A 20,181-nucleotide genomic window follows, 5' to 3' on the forward strand; every position below is an offset into this window, starting at 1 on the left:
TAGTGCTCTGTGGATAGCACACACTATACAGGAGGGATATGCTTTGTTCATATTTCATGTCTGAGGTTTACAACCATTTTATTAGGACAGAAATACAAGCACCTTCCCCTCTTTTCTACTCCATAGCATAAAGACTAGGGGTTCAGCAGACCACAGAGGTTACGGGAAACATTTTCAATGATAAGGATAAGCTCACACTTGTGTATTGCTAGAACACCCACAAAATTGCACACTTTCCTGAAAATGGACAAAAACGTTCAGCCGACATGTGGAGGCGATATTAATTCCTAATGGCACACCACATCACACACTAAAAGGCAAATAATAAAAGAACCATGCATTTTGGTGTGGCACGATTTTGAAAAGGGTCATTCACTTTTTTTCGCATTTTTCTTCCACGTACGGCAGCCCATTAAAATTGATAGATTGACCTAAACATGATAAATGGAAACTTGAAAAAAGGTGCGTCATCTTCTTGGTGCGAATGGAACATAACAGTGCAATATAGGCAGACAGCACATGATTGGGGTATTGCCCAAGTACCAGCTGTTATGCCACCTTACACCTATTTAAATAATTCAGACCAGACATACCTTGTATTTAAATGGCCATAGCAGCCCTTTATTACAATAACCAACCATGAAAGATCAATTACCTAATATAAAACGGTAATAAACAGAAAAACCATAACCTCGCAAGCTGAATGTAACTGCCTGTTTTCTATGTCTTAGGATTTTTGAAGGCACCCTTGACTGACCAACTAGCTGTATCTGACGCCACCTGGCCTCTTGTGAAACGCGTCAGCTATCTTGCCCCTGCTTCTAAATAAACTTTGATGATTTTTTTTTTTTTTTTTATTAAATAAAGGCGTATATTGGAGTGCGGCTGTCCAGATTTTCCTTCTTTATTATAGTTTGCGTTGAGCCAGCACCTGTTACGTCCACATTGAGGAGAGCGTCATTCTCAGTCCATCCCCTGGAGCAGTTCAGCTTTTACCACCTTGCCTTTCCATGGCCCCTAGCCGCAACTTACACCAGCTCGGGCACAATTGTTTGGAAAATTCTCCAGCCGACACAGCCAACTGCCCCAACATGTGTTACTTACGACTTTATTAGGGCAGGTACACGCATACCAGAGATGGGCCCAACCCATCATTCTCCAAATAAAAAAAAAAAAAACACCCTACCTCTGCCAGACGCCCAACGTGAAACCTTACACTTGGGCGGCAGGCCACACTCGAAGGGCACGCTGGATTCCTTCCTGCAGACCCAAAGACCAAATGTCAATCCCCACCGCATTCAAATGAACCCCGTCCTCTTTCAGGAACAGCTGAGGTTCCTTTTCCAAGTCCCGATGGCGAATTGTCAAGCCACCGTTACGGACAAAAAATTTTCCCACCTCCTTGTTTACTTTGATCCTAGCTTTGTTAAGCCGCTCCACAGACATCGCCATACTCCAGGAAGTCCTAGCCATCATTTCAGACCACACGATGACAGTGTTGGGGAACATGGACCGCAAGCGCAGGAAATCAAATTTGATATCCCTACTCAACTCGCGTGAGGCGCGAATCCCTAGGTCATTGCCTCCCACATGCAGCAGGAGCACATCCGGGGGCCTGTCAAGCCTGCAATAGTGCTCTACCTCCCGTAAGACCCTGGACCATAACATCCCTGGGACCCCGATCCATTTGATCCTGACCTGTCCCCTGGGAAATCCCAACTGTTGACCCTCAGGCTTAAGAGCAGCCTGTTCTGCCCCCAAAAAAACATAGGAATGGCCAAGGATCCACACCAAACATTCTGAACCTGAAAAACAAGACATAATCATAAAACCAACATGAATATAACCACAACACATAAGACACAACTCGAACATAAAGAAAGACAAAAAACAGTGCTGCGCTACTTAATCACTTGCCGCCTGCCATACAGCAGAATGACGGTGGCAAAGTGGTTGTGACATCCTGACCGGACGTCATATGACGTGCCCAGGATAACACAGCTGGCACAGTGGGGTGATTGGAGGTGCGGTGTGTCAGTGACACACCGCAACTCCGATCGTGGTATAAAGCCTCTGACAGAGGCTTCTTATCACGTGATCAGCTGTGACCAATCACAGCTGATCATCGCGTGAACCAGGAAGTGCCGGTAAATGGCTTTCCTCGGGTCATGCTGACAGGGAGAGCCAATCGGCGGCTCTACCTGTCAGAGGGGTGGGTCTGTGCTGATAATTGGCACAATGATTATCAGCACAGCCCCCATCAAAAGGTGCTCATCAGCTGCCAATCAGTGCCCAACACCTGCCAACCTGTCCCCATAATAAACATCTGTCAGTGTCCACAACAGTGCCCAAAAACGTGCCAGTGCCCCATCGAAGTGCCAATCAGTGCCACCCATCAGTTTTTTTTTAATTGTCGGTCTTTTTTCGCTTATAGGGCAAACATTAAAAACCGCAGAGGCGACCAAACACCACCAAAAGAAAGCTCTATTTGTGGGAAGAAAATGATAAAAATTTAATTTGGGTACAGTGTTACATGACTGCGCAATTGTCAAACTGCGACAGCGCTGAAAGCTAAAAATTGTCCTGGGCAGGAAATGGGGGGAAAGTGCCCGGTATGGAAGTGGTTAAAACCATGCAAAATTCATGAACAATAAACTGTGTTAATACAATGTATTTCAATGTTGCAGGAAGGGGTGTGCACTATATGTCCGGTCTGGGCAGTGTGATTGCTGGCTAACGAGCTGCGCACGTGTGTAGGGAGGAAAGGGGAGTATATAAGCCTATGGCTCCACCCCTTACTTAGGAAGTCAACGCCCTGAGGATACACGTTTAGGGGGCGGAGCTTACGCACTGACGTTACAACCATAGTCATCTCGAAAATTGGATGTTTGCTATGCCCTGCAGTTTGCATGAGCCGACTGTGCTTTTGTTGTAAGTATACCCATTTACCTTTATACTATTAAATCTTTTGGAAACGGAGAGCACTAGATGTTCCCTTTCTTTTACATATAACTACTTTACAGGGCAAGACTATCGGGGGGGTTATTGGAACCCTATTAAGGAGCCATTTATCCAAAGGAGGTCTGATCTACAGCACGCCAGGTGTCATTTCCCCAGAGAGGATCACTGCTGATTTTAATCTGGTATGAGGTGAGCAGCCTGTGAAAATGTTGGTGTAGAGCACTCATCTTTGGTTGCTCTGTTTGGCGAATTGATTTAGGGCAGGATCCTCTTCAATCAAATATTTTTCACACAAACTTTCATTTTCGATGCTTACACTTATGAATTTGAGTATTATTATATTTATTCACTAGTGCAACATTTAAATACATTGTATTTACACAGTTTATTGTTCACAGATTATGCATAGTTTTAACCACTTCAGCCCCGGAAGATTTGGCTGCTCAATGACCAGGCCATCTTTTGCGATATGGCACTGTGTCGCTTTAACTGACAATTGCGGTCATGCGACGCGTGTACCCAAACAAAATTGACGTCTTTTTCCCCTACAATTTTTATTTTTTAGCGCTATAAACAAAAGAAGAGCGACAATTTTGAAAAAAAAAAAAAATTTATCTTTTACTTTTTGCTATAATAAATATCCCACTTTTTTTTTTTTTTTTTTTTTAATTTTTCCTCAGTTTAAGCCGATATGTATTCTTCTACACATTTTTTGAAAAAAAAAAAAAAAAAAAAAAAAACTTGCAATAAGCGTATATTTTACAGTATAAATGTCACTGGCTGGGAAATAGTTAACACTGGGGGCGATCAAGGGGTTAACTGTGTTCCCTAGGTGTGTGTTCTAACTGTAGGAGGGGATGGGACTGTCTAGGAGGAGAGAGATCGGTGTTCATACTCAGTATGAACACATGATCTGTCTCTACTCCCCTGAAAGAACCGGGATCTGTGTGTTTATACACACAGATCCCGGTTCTCGCTGTCACAAGCGATCACAGGTGCCTGGCGGACATCGGCCCGCCAGGCACTCCCATCGGCTCTGGGCACACGCTGCGGGCATGCCTCCGGGAGCATGCGCTCACCCCTAGTGAACAAAAGGCGAAGCAAAGTAAGGTAACGTCGATTCGCCCAGCCGTGCCTTTCTGCCGCAGTAGAACTGCAGCGGCTGGTCGGCACCCAGTTAAAGCGGGGTTTCGCCTGCAAAAAGCAGCTACAAATACTGCAGCTGCTGACTTTTAAAATAAGGACACTTACCTGTCCAGGGCGCCTGCAATGTCCTCACCCGAAGCCGACCCGTCCCTCGGGTGGACGCGCTGGCATCTTAAGAGAATCAGGAAGTGAAGCCTTGCGGCTTCACAGCTTGTTTCCTTATTGCGCATGTGCGAGTTGCGCTGCGCATTCTGACTGGTCCCTGCTGTCTTCTGGAACCTGTGTGTCTCCCAGAAGAAAGCAGAGGGGGGGGGGGGGGGGGCGGATGGAGGGGCCAAACACTTGTATTAGACCGGACGACCAGATTATCCATTGGAGTGGAAGTAAGAGGGCCTGCCATCCTCCCCCCCAAGGCCACCTCCTTTGACAGTTTCACAGACATCACCGTAGGGTGGAGCCTCGCAGATCGTAAGTTAGTGGTGACTGGAGAATGCTGGACAACGCGTAAAGGATCGAGAAACCCTCAGAAAAACCCTGGAAAAGAAGACGTGCTGCCACCCGGTTGGGATACCTACTTAGGGAGGGAGCCACCTTTTCCACCACCATCGGAGTCCTCCCTTTTGCCAGCTCCTTGTCTTGTTTGAAGCACTTTGTGAGTGGATGGGAATCTCCGCAGCTCGAGCATTCATGGCGAAAACGACAGGATTCCCCAAATTTGCAGATCTCCTCGTTAAATAGCCAACAGAAATCATTAGGCTTTCCGGCCGATGGTGACGAGGTTGCTGGAAATTAAAAAGCGCAGAGGCGATCAAACACCACCAAAAGAGAGCTCTATTTTGGGAAGAAAATGATAAAAATTTAATTTGGGTACAGTGTTACATGTCAAAGTGCGACAGCGCTGAAAGCTAAAAATTGTCCTGGGCAGGAAAGGGGGAAAGTACCTGGTATGGAAGTGGTTAAAACCATGCATAATTCATGAACAATAAACTGTGTTAATACATTGTATTGCAATGTTGCAGGAAGGGGTGTGCACTATATGTCCGGTCTGGGCAGCGTGATTGCTGGCTAACGAGCTGCGCACGTGTGTAGGGAGGAAAGGGGAGTATATAAGCCTGTGCAGTGACGTTATGGCTCCACCCCTTACTGAAGAAGTCAACGCACTGACTATACGCGTCTAGGGGGCAGAGCTTGCGCACTGCCGTTACAACCATAGTCATCTCGAGAATTGGATGTTTGCTATGCCCTGCAGTTTGCACAAGCTGACTGTGCTTTTCTTGTATGTATACCCATTTACCTTTATACTATTAAATCTTTTGGAAACGGAGAACACTAGATGTTCCCTTTCTTTTACATATAACTACTCTACTGGGCAAGATTATCGGGGGGTTCTTGGAACCCTATTATGAAGCCATTTATCCAAAGGAGGTCTGATCTACAGCACGCCAGGTGTCATTTCCCCAGAGAGGATCACTGCTGATTTTAATCTGGTATGAGGTGAGCAGCCTGTGAAAATGTTGGTGTAGAGCACTCATCTTTGGTTGCTCTGTTTGGTGAATTGATTTAGGGCAGGATCCTCTTCAATTAAATATTTTTCATGCAAACTTTCGTTTTAGATGCTTACACTTATGGATTTGAGTATTATTATTATATTTATTCAATAGTACAACATTTAAATACATTGTATTTACAGTTTATTGTTCACAGATTATGCATAGTTTTAACCACTTCAGCCCTGGAAGATTTGGCTGCTCAATGACCAGGCCATCTTTTGCGATACGGCACTGCGTCGCTTTAACTGACACTTGCGGTCATGCGACACTGCAACCAAACAAAATTGACATCTTTTTTTTCCCCCACAATTTTTTATTTTTTTTGCGTGATAAAAGAGCGACAATTTTGAAAAAAAACACAGTATCTTACTTTTTGCTATAATAAATATCACATTTTTTTCCATAAAACTTTTCCTCAGTTTAGGCAGATTTTTTTTTTTTTACAAAAAATACATAAGGAAACGCAATAAGCGTATGTATATATTTTTTTACTAGTAATGGCAGAGATCTGCGATTTTTATCAGGACTGTAATATTGTGGCGGACAAATTGGACACTTGACACATTTTTGGGACCATTGACAATTATACAGCGATCAGTGCTATAAAAATTAACTGATTACTGTATGTCACTGGCAGGAAAGAGGTTCATACTAGGGGGCGATCAAGGGGTTAACTGTGTTCCCTAGGTGTGTGTTCTAACTGTAGGGATGGGACTGTCTAGGAGGAGAGAGAGAGATCGGTGTTCATACTCAGTATGAACACACAATCTGTCTCTACTCCCCTGAAATAACCGTGATCTGTGTGTTTACAAACACACAGATCCCGGTTCTCGCTCTGTCACGAGCTATCACGGGTGCCCGGCAGTCATCGCGCCTGCCGGGCACTCCCATCGGCTCTGGGCACACGCTGCGGGTGTGCCTCCAGGGGCGCGCGCTTACCCCTAGTGAACAAGAGGCGAAGTGATGTAAGGTAACAGTTTCGCCCAGCCGTGCCGTTCTGCCGCAGTAGAACTGCGGCGGCTGGTCGGCACCCAGTTAAAGCGGGGGTTTTGCCTGCAAAAAGCAGCTACAAATACTGCAGCTGCTGACTTTTAAAATAAGGACACTTACCTGTCCAGGGCGCCTGCAATGTCCTCACCCGAAGCTGACCCGTCCCTCGGCTTCGGGTGGAGGAGCCGGCATCTTAAGTAAGAGAATCAGAAGTGAAGCCTTGCGGTTTCACAGCCTGTTTCCTTACTGCGCATGTGCGAGTCGCGCTGCACATTCTGACTGGTCCTGCTGACTTCGGGAACCTGTGTGTCTCTCAGAAGAAAGCGGGGGGGGCGGGGGAGGGGCCGGACATGGCGCGCAGATCGCCGTAGATTCTGCGGCGATCTTTCGCCAGAAGTGGGAGCAAATACCTGTGTTAGACCGGACGACCAGATTATCCATTGGAGGGGGAAGTAAGAGGGCCTGCCATCCTCCCCCCAAGGCCACCTCCTTTGACAGTTTCGCAGACACCAAAGGGTGGAGCCTCGCAGATTTTAAGTTAGTGGTGACTGGAGAAATGCTGGACAACGCGTACAGGATCAAGAAACCCTCAGAAAAACCCTGGAAAAGAAAAGAAGACGTGCCGCCACCCGGTTGGGATACCTACTTAGGGAGGGAGCCACCTTTTCCACCACCATCGGAGTCCTCCCTTTTGCCAGCTCCTTGTCTTGTTTGAAGCACTTTGTGAGTGGATGGGCACCTCTGCAGCTCGAGCATTCATGGCGAAAACGACAGGATTCCCCGAATTTGCAGATCTCCTCGTTAAATAGCCAACAGAAATCATTAGGCTTTCTGGCCGATGGTGACGAGGTTGCTGGAAATTAAAAAGCACAGAGGCGATCAAACACCACCAAAAGAGAGCTCTATTTGTAGGAAAATGATAAAAATTTAATTTGGGTACAGTGTTACATGTCAAAGTGCGACAGCGCTGAAAGCTAAAAATTGTCCTGGGCAGGAAAGGGGGAAAGTACCTGGTATGGAAGTGGTTAAAACCATGCATAATCCATGAACAATAAACTGTGTTAATACAATGTATTGCAATGTTGCAGGAAGGGGTGTGCACTATATGTCTGGTCTGGGCAGCGTGATTGCTGGCTAACGAGCTGCGCACGTGTGCAGGGAGGAAAGGGGAGTATATAAGCCTGTGCAATGATGTTATGGCTCCACCCTTTCCTGAAGAAGTCAACGCCCTGACGATACGCGTCTAGGGGACGGAGCTGACGCACTGCCGTTACAACCATAGTCGTCTCGAGAATTGGATGTTTGCTATGCCCTGCAGTTTGCACGAGCTGATTGTGCTTTTCTTGTAAGTATACCCATTTACCTTTATACTATTAAATCTTTTGGAAACGGAAAACACTAGATGTTCCCTTTCATTTACATATAACTACTCTACTGGGCAAGACTATCGGGGGTTCTAGGAACCCTATTAAGGAGCCATTTATCCAAAGGAGGTCTGATCTACAGCACGCCAGGTGTCATTTCCCCAGAGAGGATCACTGCTGATTTTAATCTGGTATGAGGTGAGCAGCCTGTGAAAATGGTGGTGAGAGCACTCATCTTTGGTTGCTCCGTTTGGTGAATTGATTTAGGGCAGGATCCTCTTCGATCAAATATTTTTCACACGAACTTTCGTTTTAGATGCTTACACTTATGTATTTCAGTATTATTATTATATTTATTCAATAGTGCAACATTTAAATACACTGTATTTACACAGTTTATTGTTCACAGATTATGCATAGTTTTAACCACTTCAGCCCTGGAAGATTTAGCTGCTCAATGACCAGGCCATCTTTTGCGATACGGCACTGTGTCGCTTTAACTGACAATTGCAGTCATGCGATGCTGCAACCAAACAAAATTGACACCCTTTTTTTCCCCTCACAATTTTTTTTGTTTGCTCTATAAAAAAAAAAGAGAAGAGCGACAATTTTGAAAAACACAATATCTTACTTTTTGCTATAATAAATCTCACATTTTTTTTCCAGAAAACTTTTCCTCAGTTTAGGCCGATATGTATTCTTTATATATAATTTTTTTTTACTAGTAATGGCTGAGATCTGCGATTTTTATCGGGACTGCGATATTGCAGCGGACAAATTGGACACTTGACACATTTTTGGGACCATTGACAATTATACAGCGATCAGTGCTATAAAAATGCACTGATTACTGTATGTCACTGGCAGGGAAGAGGTACACACTAGGGGGCGATCAAGGGGTTAACTGTGTTCCCTAGGTGTGTGTTCTAACTGTAGGAGGGGATGGGACTGTCTAGGAGGAGCGAGATCAGAGTTCATACTCAGTAGATCTGTCTCTACCCCCCTGCAAGAACTGGGATCTGTGCGTTTACACACACAGATCCCGGTTCTAGTCCTGTCACGAGCGAACACGGGTGCCCTGCGGTCATCGCGCCCGCCGGGCACGCGCTGCGGGCGGGCCTCCTAGGGGGGAGCGCGCTCGCCCCTAGTGACCAAAAGCCAAAGCGACATAAGGTAACATCCTTTCGCCCAGCCGTGCCATTCTGCCGCAGTAGAACTGCGGCGGCTGGTCGGCAAGCAGTTGAAGTGGGGTTTCGCCTGAAAAAAAAAAAAAAAAAAAAAAGCAGCTACAAATACTGCGGCTGCTGACTTTTCAAATAAGGACACTTACCTGTCCAGGGCGCCCACAATGTCCTCACCTGACCCGTCCCTCAGCTCTGGCATCTTAAGTAAGAGAATCAGGAAGTGAAGCCTTGCGGCTTCACAGCGTTTCCATACTGCGCATGAGCAAGTCGTGCTGCGCATTCTGACTGGTCCCTGCTGTCTTCTGGGACCTGTGTGTCTCCCAGAAGAAAGCAGGGGGGACCGGGGAGGGGCATGACATGGCGCAGATCGCCGTAGATTCTGCGGCGATCTTTTGCCGGAAGAGGGAGCAAATACCTGTTTTAGACCGGACGACCAGATTATCCATTGGAGAGGAAGTGAAAGGGCCTGCCATCCTCCCCAAGGCCACCTCCTTTGACAGTTTCGCAGACACCACCGAAGGGTGGAGCCTCGCAGATCGTAAGTTAGTGGTGACTGGAGGAATGCTGGACAACGCGCACAGGATCGAGAAACCCTCAGAAAAACCCTGAATAAGAAGAAGATGAGCCGTCACCCAGTTGGGATACCTACTTGGGAAGGGAGCCAACTTTTCCACCTTCATCGGAGTCCTTCCTTTTGCCAGCTCCTTGCCTCGGTTGAAGCACTTTGTGAGTGGATGGGAACCTCCGCAGCCTGAGCATTTATGGCGAAAACGACAGGATTCCCCGAAAGTGCAGGTCTCCTTATTGAATAGCCAACACAAACCCTTAAGCTTTCTGGCCGATGGTGACGAGGTTGCTGGAAATTAAAAAGTGCAGAGGCGATCAAACACCAAGAAAAGAAAGCTCTACTTGTGGGAAGAAAAAGATAAAAATTTAATTTGGATACAGTCCTACATGACCGCGCAATTGTCAAAGTGCGACAGCGCTGAAAGCTAAAAATTGTCCTGGGCAGGAAAGGGGGAAGTGCCTGGTATGGAAGTAGTTAAAACCATGCATAATCCATGAACAATAAACTGTGTTAATACAATGTATTTCAATGTTGCAGGAAGGGGTGTGCACTATATATCCGATCTGGGCAGCGTGATTGCTGGCTAACGAGCTGCGCACATGTGTAGGGAGGAAAGGGGAGTATCTAAGCCTGTGCAGTGACGTTATGGCTCCACCCCTTACTGAAGAAGTCAACGCCCTGACGATATGCGTCTAGGGGGGGGCAGATCTTACGCACTGCCGTTACAACCATAGTCATCTCGAGAATTGGATGTTTGCTATGCCCTGCAGTTTGCATAAGCTGATTGTGCTTTTCTTGTAAGTATACCCATTTACCTTTATACTATTAAATCTTTTGGAAACGGAGAGCACTAGATGTTCCCTTTCTTTTACATATAACTACTCTACTGGTCAAGACTATCGGGGGGTTCTTGGAACCCTATTAAGGAGCCATTTATCCAAAGGAGGTCTGATCTACAGCACGCCAGGTGTCATTTCCCCAGAGAGGATCACTGCTGACTTTAATCTGGTATGAGGTGAGCAGCCTGTGAAAATGTTGGTGTAGAGCACTCATCTTTGGTTGCTCTGTTTGGTGAATTGATTTAGGGCAGGATCCTCTTCAATCAAATATTTTTCACACAAACTTTCGTTTTAGATGCTTACACTTATGGATTTGAGTATTATTCGTATATTTATTCAATAGTGCAACATTTAAATACATTGTATTTACACAGTTTATTGTTCACAGATTATGCATAGTTTTAACCACTTCAGCCCCGGAAGATTTCACTGCTCAATGACCAGGCCATCTTTTGCGATATGGCACTGTGTCGCTTTAACTGACGCGCTCGCCCCTAGCGACCAAAAGGCGAAGCGACGTAAGGCAACGTTGTTTCGCCCAGCCGTGCCGTGCTGCCGCAGTTCTACTGGTCGGCAAACGGTTAAACGGGGTTTGGCCTGAAAAAAAAAACCCGAGAAACCCTCAGAAAAACCCTGAATAAGATGACGTGCCGCCACCCGGTTGGGATACCTACTTAGGAAGAGAGCCACCTTTTCCAACTTCATTAGAGTCCTCCCTCTTGCCAGCCTCACAAGACTTACCCTTGCCTTGTTTGCAGCACTTTGTGAGTGGATGGGAACCTCCACAGCTCGAGCATTCATGGCGAAAACGACAGGATTCCCCGAATTTGCAGATCTCCTCATTGAATAGCCAACACAAACCCTTAGGCTTTCTGGCCGATGGTGACGAGGTTGCTGGAAATTAAAAAGCGCAGAGGCACTCAAATACCACCAAAAGAAAGCTCTATTTGTGGGAAGAAAATGATAAAAATTTAATTTGGGTACAGTGTTACATGGCTGCAATTGTCAAAGTGCGACAGCGCTGAAAGCTAAAAATTGTCCTGGGCAGGAAAGGGGGAAAGTGGCTGGTATGGAAGTGGTTAAAACCATGCATAATCCATGAACAATAAACTGTGTTAATACAATGTATTTCAATGTTGCAGGAAGGGGTGTGCACTATATATCCGATCTGGGCAGCGTGATTGCTGGCTAACGAGCTGCGCACGTGTGTAGGGAGGAAAAGGGGAGTATATAAGCCTGTGCAGTGACGTTATGGCTCCACCCCTTACTGAAGAAGTCAACGCCCTGGCGATACGCATCTAGGGGCGGAGCTTACGCACTGACGTTACAACCATAGCCATCTCGAGAATTGGATGTTTGCTATGCCCTGCAGTTTGCACAAGCCGATTGTGCTTTTGTTGTAAGTATACCCATTTACCTTTATACTATTAAATCTTTTGGAAACGGAGAGCACTAGATGTTCCCTTTCTTTTACATATAACTACTCTACTGGGCAAGACTATCGGGGGGGGGGGTTATTGGAACCCTATTAAGGAGCCATTTATCCAAAGGAGGTCTGATCTACAGCACGCCAGGTGTCATTTCCCCAGAGAGGATCACTGCTGATTTTAATCTGGTATGAGGTGAACAGCCTGTGAAAATGGTGGTGTAGAGCACTCATCTTTGGTTGCTCTGTTTGGTGAATTGATTTAGGGCAGGATCCTCTTCAAATATTTTTCACACAAACTTTCGTTTTCGATGCTTACACTTATAGATTTGAGTATTATTATAAAATTGTATTTATTCAATAGCGCAACATTTAAATACTTCGTATTTACGCAGTTTATTGTTCACAGATTATGCATAGTTTTAACAACTTCAGCCCCGAAAGATTTGGCTGCTCAATGACCAGGCCATTTTTTGCGATACGGCACTGTGTCGCTTTAACTGACAATTGCGTGGTCATGCGACGCTGTACCCAAAAAAATTGACGTCCTTTTTTTTTCCCACAATTTTTTTTTTCTTTTTTGCGCTATAAAACAAAAAAGAGCGACAATTTTGAAAAAAAAAAAAAAAACAAACAAACACACCATATCTTTTACTTTTTGCTATAATAAATATCCCACATTTCTTTTTCAAGTTTTTTTTTCCCCTCAGTTTAGGCCGATATGTATTCTACATATTTTTGGGGGAAAAAAAATAAAGTGTATATTTTTTTTTTTTTACTAGTAATGGCGGCGATCTCCGATTTTTATCAGGATTGCGATATTGCAGCGGACAAATTGGACATTTTTAACACATTTTTGGGACCATTGACAATTATACAGCGATCAGTGCTATAAAAATGCACCGATTACTGTACAGATATCACCGGCAGGGAAGGAGTTAACACTAGGGGGCGATCAAGGGGTTAACAGTGTCCCCTAGGTGTGTGTTCTAACTGTAGGGAGATGGGACTGTCTAGGATTAGAGGGAGAGAATACATAGTATGAACACACGATCTGTCTCTACGCCCCTGAAAGAACTGGGATCTGTGTGTTTACACACAGATCCTGGTTCTCGCTCTGTCAAGAGCGATCACGGGTGCCCAGCCATCATTGCGCCTGCCGGGCACTCCCATCGGCTCTGAGCACACACTGTGGGCGTGCCTCCGGGGGCGCGCGCGCCCCTAGTAACCAAAAGGCGAAGCGACATAAGGTAACGTTGTTTCGCCCAGCCGTGCCGTTACGCCGCAGTTGGAACTGCGGCGGCTGGTCGGGAAGATTAAAGCGGGTTTTCATCTGCAAAAAAAAAAAAAAAAAAAAACGGCTACAAATACTGCAGCTGCTGACTCAGCTCCGGCATCTTAAGTAAGAGAATCAGGCTGTGAAGCCGCAAGGCTTCACAGCCTGTTTCCTTACTGCACATGTGCGAGTCGCGCTGCGCAATCTGACTGGTCCCTGCTGTCTTCTGGGACCTGTGCGTCTCCCGGAAAAAAGCAGGGGGGGGGGGGGGGCGGAGGAGGGGCCGGACATGGCGTAGATCGCTGTAGATTCTGCGGCGATCTTGCGCCGGAAGTGGGAGCAAATACCTGTGGGGTGAGAACCAGAACAGCGGAAGTTCCATTTTTGGGTGGAGCTCCGCTTTAAGTAACGCAGCACTGTTTTTTGGCACATTATAATGTTTATAGGTGGTAGGGAAATCACTTAAAGTGACAGCGGCTACTTTCATTATTATATTTTCACAGTATATTGTGCCGATTGATTTATTCAACTATAAAGACAAACACGTTAACCCAGCCATGAACCGGATGCAGGCCGGTAGCACACCGCAGAAGAACCTTAACGACTACTACAACAGGTGGGGCCGCACAGATAACCTGAAGCGCTGCGACTCAGCGCCCAATCTTACGCACCAGCCTGTCCTCCAAACCCCAACGGGCCACCTCAGTGGCTGCTCTGATCCAAAACGAATGAGGAGTAGTCTTGCGAAGGGAAGCCCACGGCCAGGAGACTCTTAAAAACTGATTCAAGAACTTGGACAAGGCGGACCTATTAAGGTGTTTAAAGGGGTTGTAAACCCTTGTGTTTCTTCACCTATGCATTAGGTGAAAAAAACTTCTGTCACCGAGCAGCCCCCTAGCACCCCCCATATTACTCACCTGAGCCCGCTCGTTCCCACCCCGGAAACGCACACACCCTCTTTGCCCGTTGTCTCGGCTCTTGATTGGATAGAGATTGATAGCAGCACAGCCATTGGCTCCTGCTGCTGCTAATCAAATCCAATGACGCAAGCACCGGGGGACGGGGCCAAGTCTGGTTTTGTGTCTATGGACACAAAAGCTGGACTCGGAAGCACGCAAGCAGGGGAACCCCCCCCCCAGGAGAGCGCTTCTCCTGGGTGGTTTCCCGATGCAGGGAGGAGCTACTAGTGCCCCTGAGGGACACCAGAAGAGGAGGATTGGGGCTACTCTGTGCAAAACAAACTGCACAGTGGAGGCAAGTATGACGACAGGTTTGGGGAAAAAAAAAAAAAAAAAAACCACACCACGAGGGTTTAGTAACCCTTTAAGAAAAGGCCGAGCCCCGCCCCCCTGATCGCTAACCACTCCCGTACCAGGCATGCAGGAGAGCCCCAAACACCACCCAAAGCCACCCAAGTACCCTTACCATGCTGGTCAGTTTTGGACCTGCTACTGAAAAGCGAAACCCCGTCACCCCTCTGCACAACATCGGCCACGTCCAAAATCCCACCTCCACATTTAGATCTGCACACTAGTTCACTAACCCTCAACGCTCCAAAAAAAAAAAAAGGCCAAGACAAATGCAGTCTTAAAAAGCACAGCTTCATAAGCCAAAGAGCAAACACCCAGACTTCCTAAGATGGCCCCCAGCATGCCGAAGGTGACCGAGCGGCGAGCACCCGACACGACCTTGCCCCGTCCTGTAACGCTGCAAAACCCTCTTCACCAAAAAATGCTTTGTGATGTCCCCAACCCCCGGACAGCTGAAACCAAAAGGCTAAGCTGGCCATTTTTTGACCCAACTTGGAAATTCGAGGCCCCTTCCTCCACGCTCCTGCCAATGAAATACAGTAACAAGCACAAACAATCATCGCCACAACAAACGCCTACCTCACCAGCACTTGCCATTTCCCCCAAACCTTTGCGTAAGCGCTCCAAGAGGCCGGGCACACTGAATTCCAAAGTAGCCCATCTAATGTTCTAAAGCGATGTCCCACAAGTGGTCCAGGCAAGGCACCCCACGCTACTCCGCTTCCGGTGCCAACATGCAGAATCTGTCCCACTGCAAGCGAGACAACACATCAGCCTCATTGTTGTTCACACCCGGCACGTGCACCGCACAGACATAACAAAACAATTTAGACAAACACTAAAGCACCAGATGTCTAAAGGAAAAAAACACCAGAGGAGAGGTGGAAACTTTGTTAATGGCCTGCACCACCCCCAGATTGTTGCAATGAAAGCAAACCCTCTTGATCCTGAATTCCCGTTGCCAAAGCTCCACAGCCAGTACTATGGGAAACAATTCCAATAGTATCAGGACGCCCAGAAAATCCGCCTCACGCCAAAAATCCAGCCATCTGGCTGCACTCCACACCCAAAAAATGCCCTGTATCCTACTGCATCTGCCACATCCGTTAACAGCTCCAAATCACAATCTGAAACCATCGCCTCCATCCACAAGGACCGCCCATTGTACTTCTCCAGGAACAGCTGCCACACCCGCAAAAATTGTCCTTGTGCACTGTAGTCAACCTAACATAACGGTGCCCTGATCACCGACATCGCCAAACTCCTGTAAAAATAAATCCTCCCCATGGGCATGATTCGGCACGCAAAATTGAGCTTCGCCAGCAGCGACTGCAGGGAATGAAACTATCTTTTTGCTGCAGAGGGCAGCGACACAACCGCCTGCAGGTCCTCTAATTTATCAAGTGGGAGCCCACATTCCATCCCCTCCATGTCAATCAATACCCAGAAATTTGAATGTGGCGACCGGCCCCTCCATCTTCTCTGCCGTCAGCGGCACACCGAACACCTTAAAGACATGCTGCAGGGTGGCCAACAGAGTGTGGCACACCCTGCAACCCGAAGGGCCGATCACCAAAAAAAAAAAAAAAAAAAATTGTCCAGGTAGTGAATTATGGAATGCAAGCCCGACACATCCTTCACCACCCGTTCCAAGAATGAGCTAAAAGCCTCGAACAAGGAACTGGAAAACCCCACGGGCAAGCAGAGATCCACAAAATATTGACCCTCTCAGACGCAGCCCAACAAGCAGAAACTGTAAGGATGTACCGGCAGAAGGCAAAATGCTGACTTGATGTCCGTCTTTGCCAACAGAGCCCCCTTTCCAAACTTACAAACCCAGTCTACTGCCTTGTCATAGGATGCATAAGAGATGGCACAAAACTCACAGTCAATGGCATCATTGACCGAATCGACTTTTGGGTGGGAAAGATGGCGTATCAGCCGAAAAGAAGGAACCCAATTCCTAGGAACCACTCCCAGTGGAGAGACGACCAGATCATCCATTGGAGGAGAAGTGAAAGGGCCCACCATCCTCCCCAAGACCACCTCCTTTGACAGTTTCGCAGACACCACCAAAGGGTGGAGCCTCGCAGATTATAAGTCAGTGGTGACTGGAGGAATGCTGGGCAACTCGCACAAGATTGAGAAACCCTCAGAAAAACCCTGGAAAAGAAGACGTGCCGCCACCCAGTTGGGATACCTACTTAGGAAGAGAGCCACCTTTTCCACCTTCATCGGAGTCCTCCCTCTTGCCAGCCTCACAGGACTTACCCTTCCCTTGTTTGAAGCACTTTGTGAGTGGATGGGAACCTCCACAGCCAGAGCATTCATAGTGAAAACAACAGGATCCCCTGAATCTGCAGGTCTCCTCACTGAATTGCCAACAGAAACCCTTAGGCTTTCTGGACGACAGTGACGAGTTTGCTTGACCACCACCGGCCCCAGCGTTAGAGGCCTGAGTCTGAGTCATGAACTTCATCCACAAATATCTTTGTGGTCCCACCTCAAAAAGAGCCCGAGTGCCTTCAGCTGCCTGAACTGTTCATCATACCTGCAACCAGGCCACACCCCCATACACCCGCTGAGCCTCGCCGATGGAATCTAAATAGCAAAAAAGTGCAGAGCACTGCTCGGGAGATTTTTTCTCCCTATAACCCTGGCCAGAATATGAAACGCCTGGAGCCAATTACCAAAGGTCCTGGGAATAAAACGATGACTCCGTTTCTCCTCCTCATCTGGCTTAACCTTATCTAGGTTGAATTTTTCCAGGGGTAAGAGGGAGAATATCTCCACATACTCACCTTTTCAAATCCCGTCTCTCACCTATTGTTTTAAATGAGTGCCTAGCGGTCCCTCCAAGCAGGCGGCGGGGCATCCGTGGGAGTAGTTGCCGCATTGTGCTGCCCATCCCCCCCAACTGAGAGGAAGTCGAAGCCTGGGCCCCGGCATCCAGCCCCGGGGCACTCAAGGGCAATCCCAGGCTGGGCCGCAGCCCCTGACTGTTCTGTGGGAGCCCTCGCAGCTTTCCACGCGGCCACCAGGGAAACCAACCCTGCTGAAACCCCACCTGGGTCACAATGAGCCTGCACCTCACTAAAACTAGCCATAATTGCCCGCAGTATGTTATCCATGCAACCCCCCCGCCCCATGGCTGCCGTCACCACCTGCTGAGATACCCCTGTAGCAGAACTCCGCCCAGAGACTGACTTTGCAATCCACCCACCAGACACAGTACACTGCACAGGAGACAAACACGTTACTGAGGAGCACAGAGATGACTTACCAGGCTTCCCTGCGACACCTGACAGCACAGCTGCTGATCCGGATCCCTGCAGCCCTGTGTTAGAACCCGGCAGAGGGTCGTCCTCGGCGTCCACCGCTCCCTCCTCTAAAGTTGCCTGCTCCCCCTCCGGACTGTCTTCCTCCGAAGGCAGCCCAGGCATCTGGCTGAAGACGTCACTGGCGTCCATCGCTCCCTCCTCTAATGTTGTCAGCTCGTCCTCGGACCTGTCTTTCTCCCAAGGCAGCCGGCTGAAGAAGTCTTTGGTGTCCGCCGCTCCCTCCTCTAAAGTTGCCTGCTCCCCCTCTGACCCGTCTTCCTCCGAAGGCAGCCCTGGCATCTGGCTGAAGACGTCACTGGCGTCCATCGCTCCCTCCTCTAATGTCGTGAGCTCGCCCTCGGACCTGTCTTTCTCCAAAGGCAGCCGGCTAAAGAAGTCTTTGGTGTCCACCGCTCCCTCCTTTGATGTTGTCAGCTCCCCCTCTGACCTGTCTTTCTCCCAAGGCGGCTGGCTGAAGAAGTCACTGGCGACCGCTCTCCTCCCCCGCTGCGCTGTCTGCTTGGCAGAAGCGGTGCGCCGGTCCAACTCCAGTGTAGCCACGCCGGCGCCCCCTCCAGTAGTACCACTGCTTCCTCCGCTGGCAGTCCCGTCCGCCCCAGGCATCGGGTCGGCACCGGTAGAGCTTGCTCTCCCTGGCCAGGCCACTCCAGCGGCGGGCAGGACACCCACCGTGTAGGCCGAAAGGTCCCGCTGATCCGCAGATGTTGTTTGGGAGCTGGGGGACGACCCACGCTCCCCCCCGGGGGTCCGCCTGTCAAGGGGATTCCTCCCAGCCCCACCAGACCACAGAGCAGGCGTTCTCTTGGCAGGGGAGGCTGAAGGGTCCAAGATTGGGCTCCCAGGGCGGCGACAACCCCTCGGGGGCGGTTCAGGGTTCGAACGCACAGGAGGCTGTGACCTCCCAGCATGTGCAGGTTCTGGGGCAGGTGTAGCCGTCACTGGCTCCAGCCCCGGCAGCAAGCCAGAAAGCTGAGCCCTCAGCCATTGCGGCCCTTTGGCAATCGCAGCCGATCGAATGCTGGCCAGCATGCTCTCCAGATCCTCCATTGTCCTTCTCACAAACGCTAACCTCAGCAGAGAATCTTTTCTGGCACTGTCCCCTGGTCCCACTGATGTTATAGAGGGTCGCCTCCCACCAAGGAACCCTCAGGACCACAGGGGCAAGGTGCCAATTTACACCCCCAGGCCGTACAGACTTCGCCCGCTGCCGATTTTAATTCAGAGGAAGTCAGACTGTGGCATTCTGGGACTTGTAGAGCACGCTTGCGTCCTGTGATTGGCCGAACGGGGGTCATGTGCGGCCGCACGCTGTGGCATTCTGGGACTTGTAGTCCAAGCAAGCGCCCTGTGATTGGCCGAACGGGGGTCACGTGCGGTCGCACGCTGTGGCATTCTGGGACTTGTAGTCCACGCGAGCGCCCTGCGATTGGCTTGGCTGAGCTGGTCACGAGTAAGTGCGGCCAGGCGGGACTGGTCTGTGGGTGATCGCGACCACGTGCTGCCGGAGCCCCGCCTCTTTGCCTGGCGCGCTGTGTGTTTTCTGAGGTCTCTCTCCTCTACCCCTCCTTCTCTGTCAGCCCCGCCCCCCTCTGTCAGCCCACCCCCGTCACCCCCCCTGTCAGCCCCACCCCTCTCTGTCAGCCCCCCTTTCTGTCAGCCCCACCCCTCTCTGTCAGCCCCCCCTTTCTGTCAGCCCCACCTCTCTCTGTCAGCCCCCCCCTTTCTGTCAGCCCCACCCCTCTCTGTCAGCCCCACCCCTCTCTGTCAGCCCCACCCCTCTCTGTCAGCCCCCCCTTTCTGTCAGCCCCACCCCTCTCTGTCAGCCCCCCCTTTCTGTCAGCCCCCTCTCTATCAGCCCCCCTTTTCTGTCAGCCCCACCTCTCTGTCAGCCCCCCCTCTTTCAGCTCACCCATTTCTGTCAGCCTTAACCTCTCTGTAAGCCCCCCCCCCGTGAGCCCACCGCTCTCTGTCCACCCGTCCATCTGTCAGCGCCCTCTCTGTCAGCCACAGCAGGGTGCACCATGCCAGCCACCCACCCACTGACCCACAGCAGGGTGCCAGCCAGACACCCACAGAAGCCAGCCACCCACGGTGACCCACCCACACCAGGGATCCAGCCAGCCAAAGTAGGGTGCTGGCCAGCCACCAATAGGTGCCAGCCACAGCCACACAGATTACTGTGTAAATGTCATTGGTAGTGAAGGGGTTAACACTAGGGGGCGATCA

At 49.1% G+C, this 20,181-nt stretch overlaps 1 protein-coding gene across 2 annotated transcripts; it reads right to left on the reverse strand.

Moving 5' to 3' along the window:
• Positions 1-594: 594 nt before the first annotated feature.
• LOC141111982 (uncharacterized) lies at positions 595-19,214 on the reverse strand. 2 transcript variants are annotated; one of them, XM_073604250.1, is made up of 6 exons: positions 17,898-19,213; positions 11,344-11,496; positions 9,845-10,051; positions 7,294-7,500; positions 4,683-4,889; positions 595-1,805 (listed from the first exon to the last, which is right to left on the reverse strand). In XM_073604250.1, the coding sequence occupies exons 1-6, from the start codon at positions 19,000-19,002 to the stop codon at positions 1,213-1,215; spliced, it is 2,472 nt and encodes an 823-aa protein (XP_073460351.1). In that variant the 5' UTR covers positions 19,003-19,213; the 3' UTR covers positions 595-1,212. The 2 variants fall into 2 exon arrangements, with proteins under 2 accessions (XP_073460351.1, XP_073460352.1); XM_073604251.1 differs by lacking the exon at positions 11,344-11,496 and having other exon boundaries at positions 17,898-19,214.
• Between the last annotated feature and the right edge of the window lie 967 nt (positions 19,215-20,181).

This window comes from Aquarana catesbeiana, linkage group LG11, assembly GCF_042186555.1.
Source record: "Aquarana catesbeiana isolate 2022-GZ linkage group LG11, ASM4218655v1, whole genome shotgun sequence".
Lineage (NCBI taxonomy): Eukaryota > Metazoa > Chordata > Amphibia > Anura > Ranidae > Aquarana > Aquarana catesbeiana.

Bases quoted from the DNA above. Each gene is read 5' to 3' on its own strand.
- LOC141111982 (XM_073604250.1), bottom strand. From the start codon at position 19,002: ATGGAGGATCTGGAGAGCATGCTGGCCAGCATTCGATCGGCTGCGATT. The intron at 11,497-17,897 runs GTAAGTCATCTC...TTTAATTTCCAG, and splicing joins AGGTGTCGCAGGGAAGCCTG to CAACCTCGTCACCATCGGCC. The intron at 4,890-7,293 runs GTAGGTATCCCA...TTTAATTTCCAG, and splicing joins AAAGGTGGCTCCCTCCCTAA to CAACCTCGTCACCATCGGCC.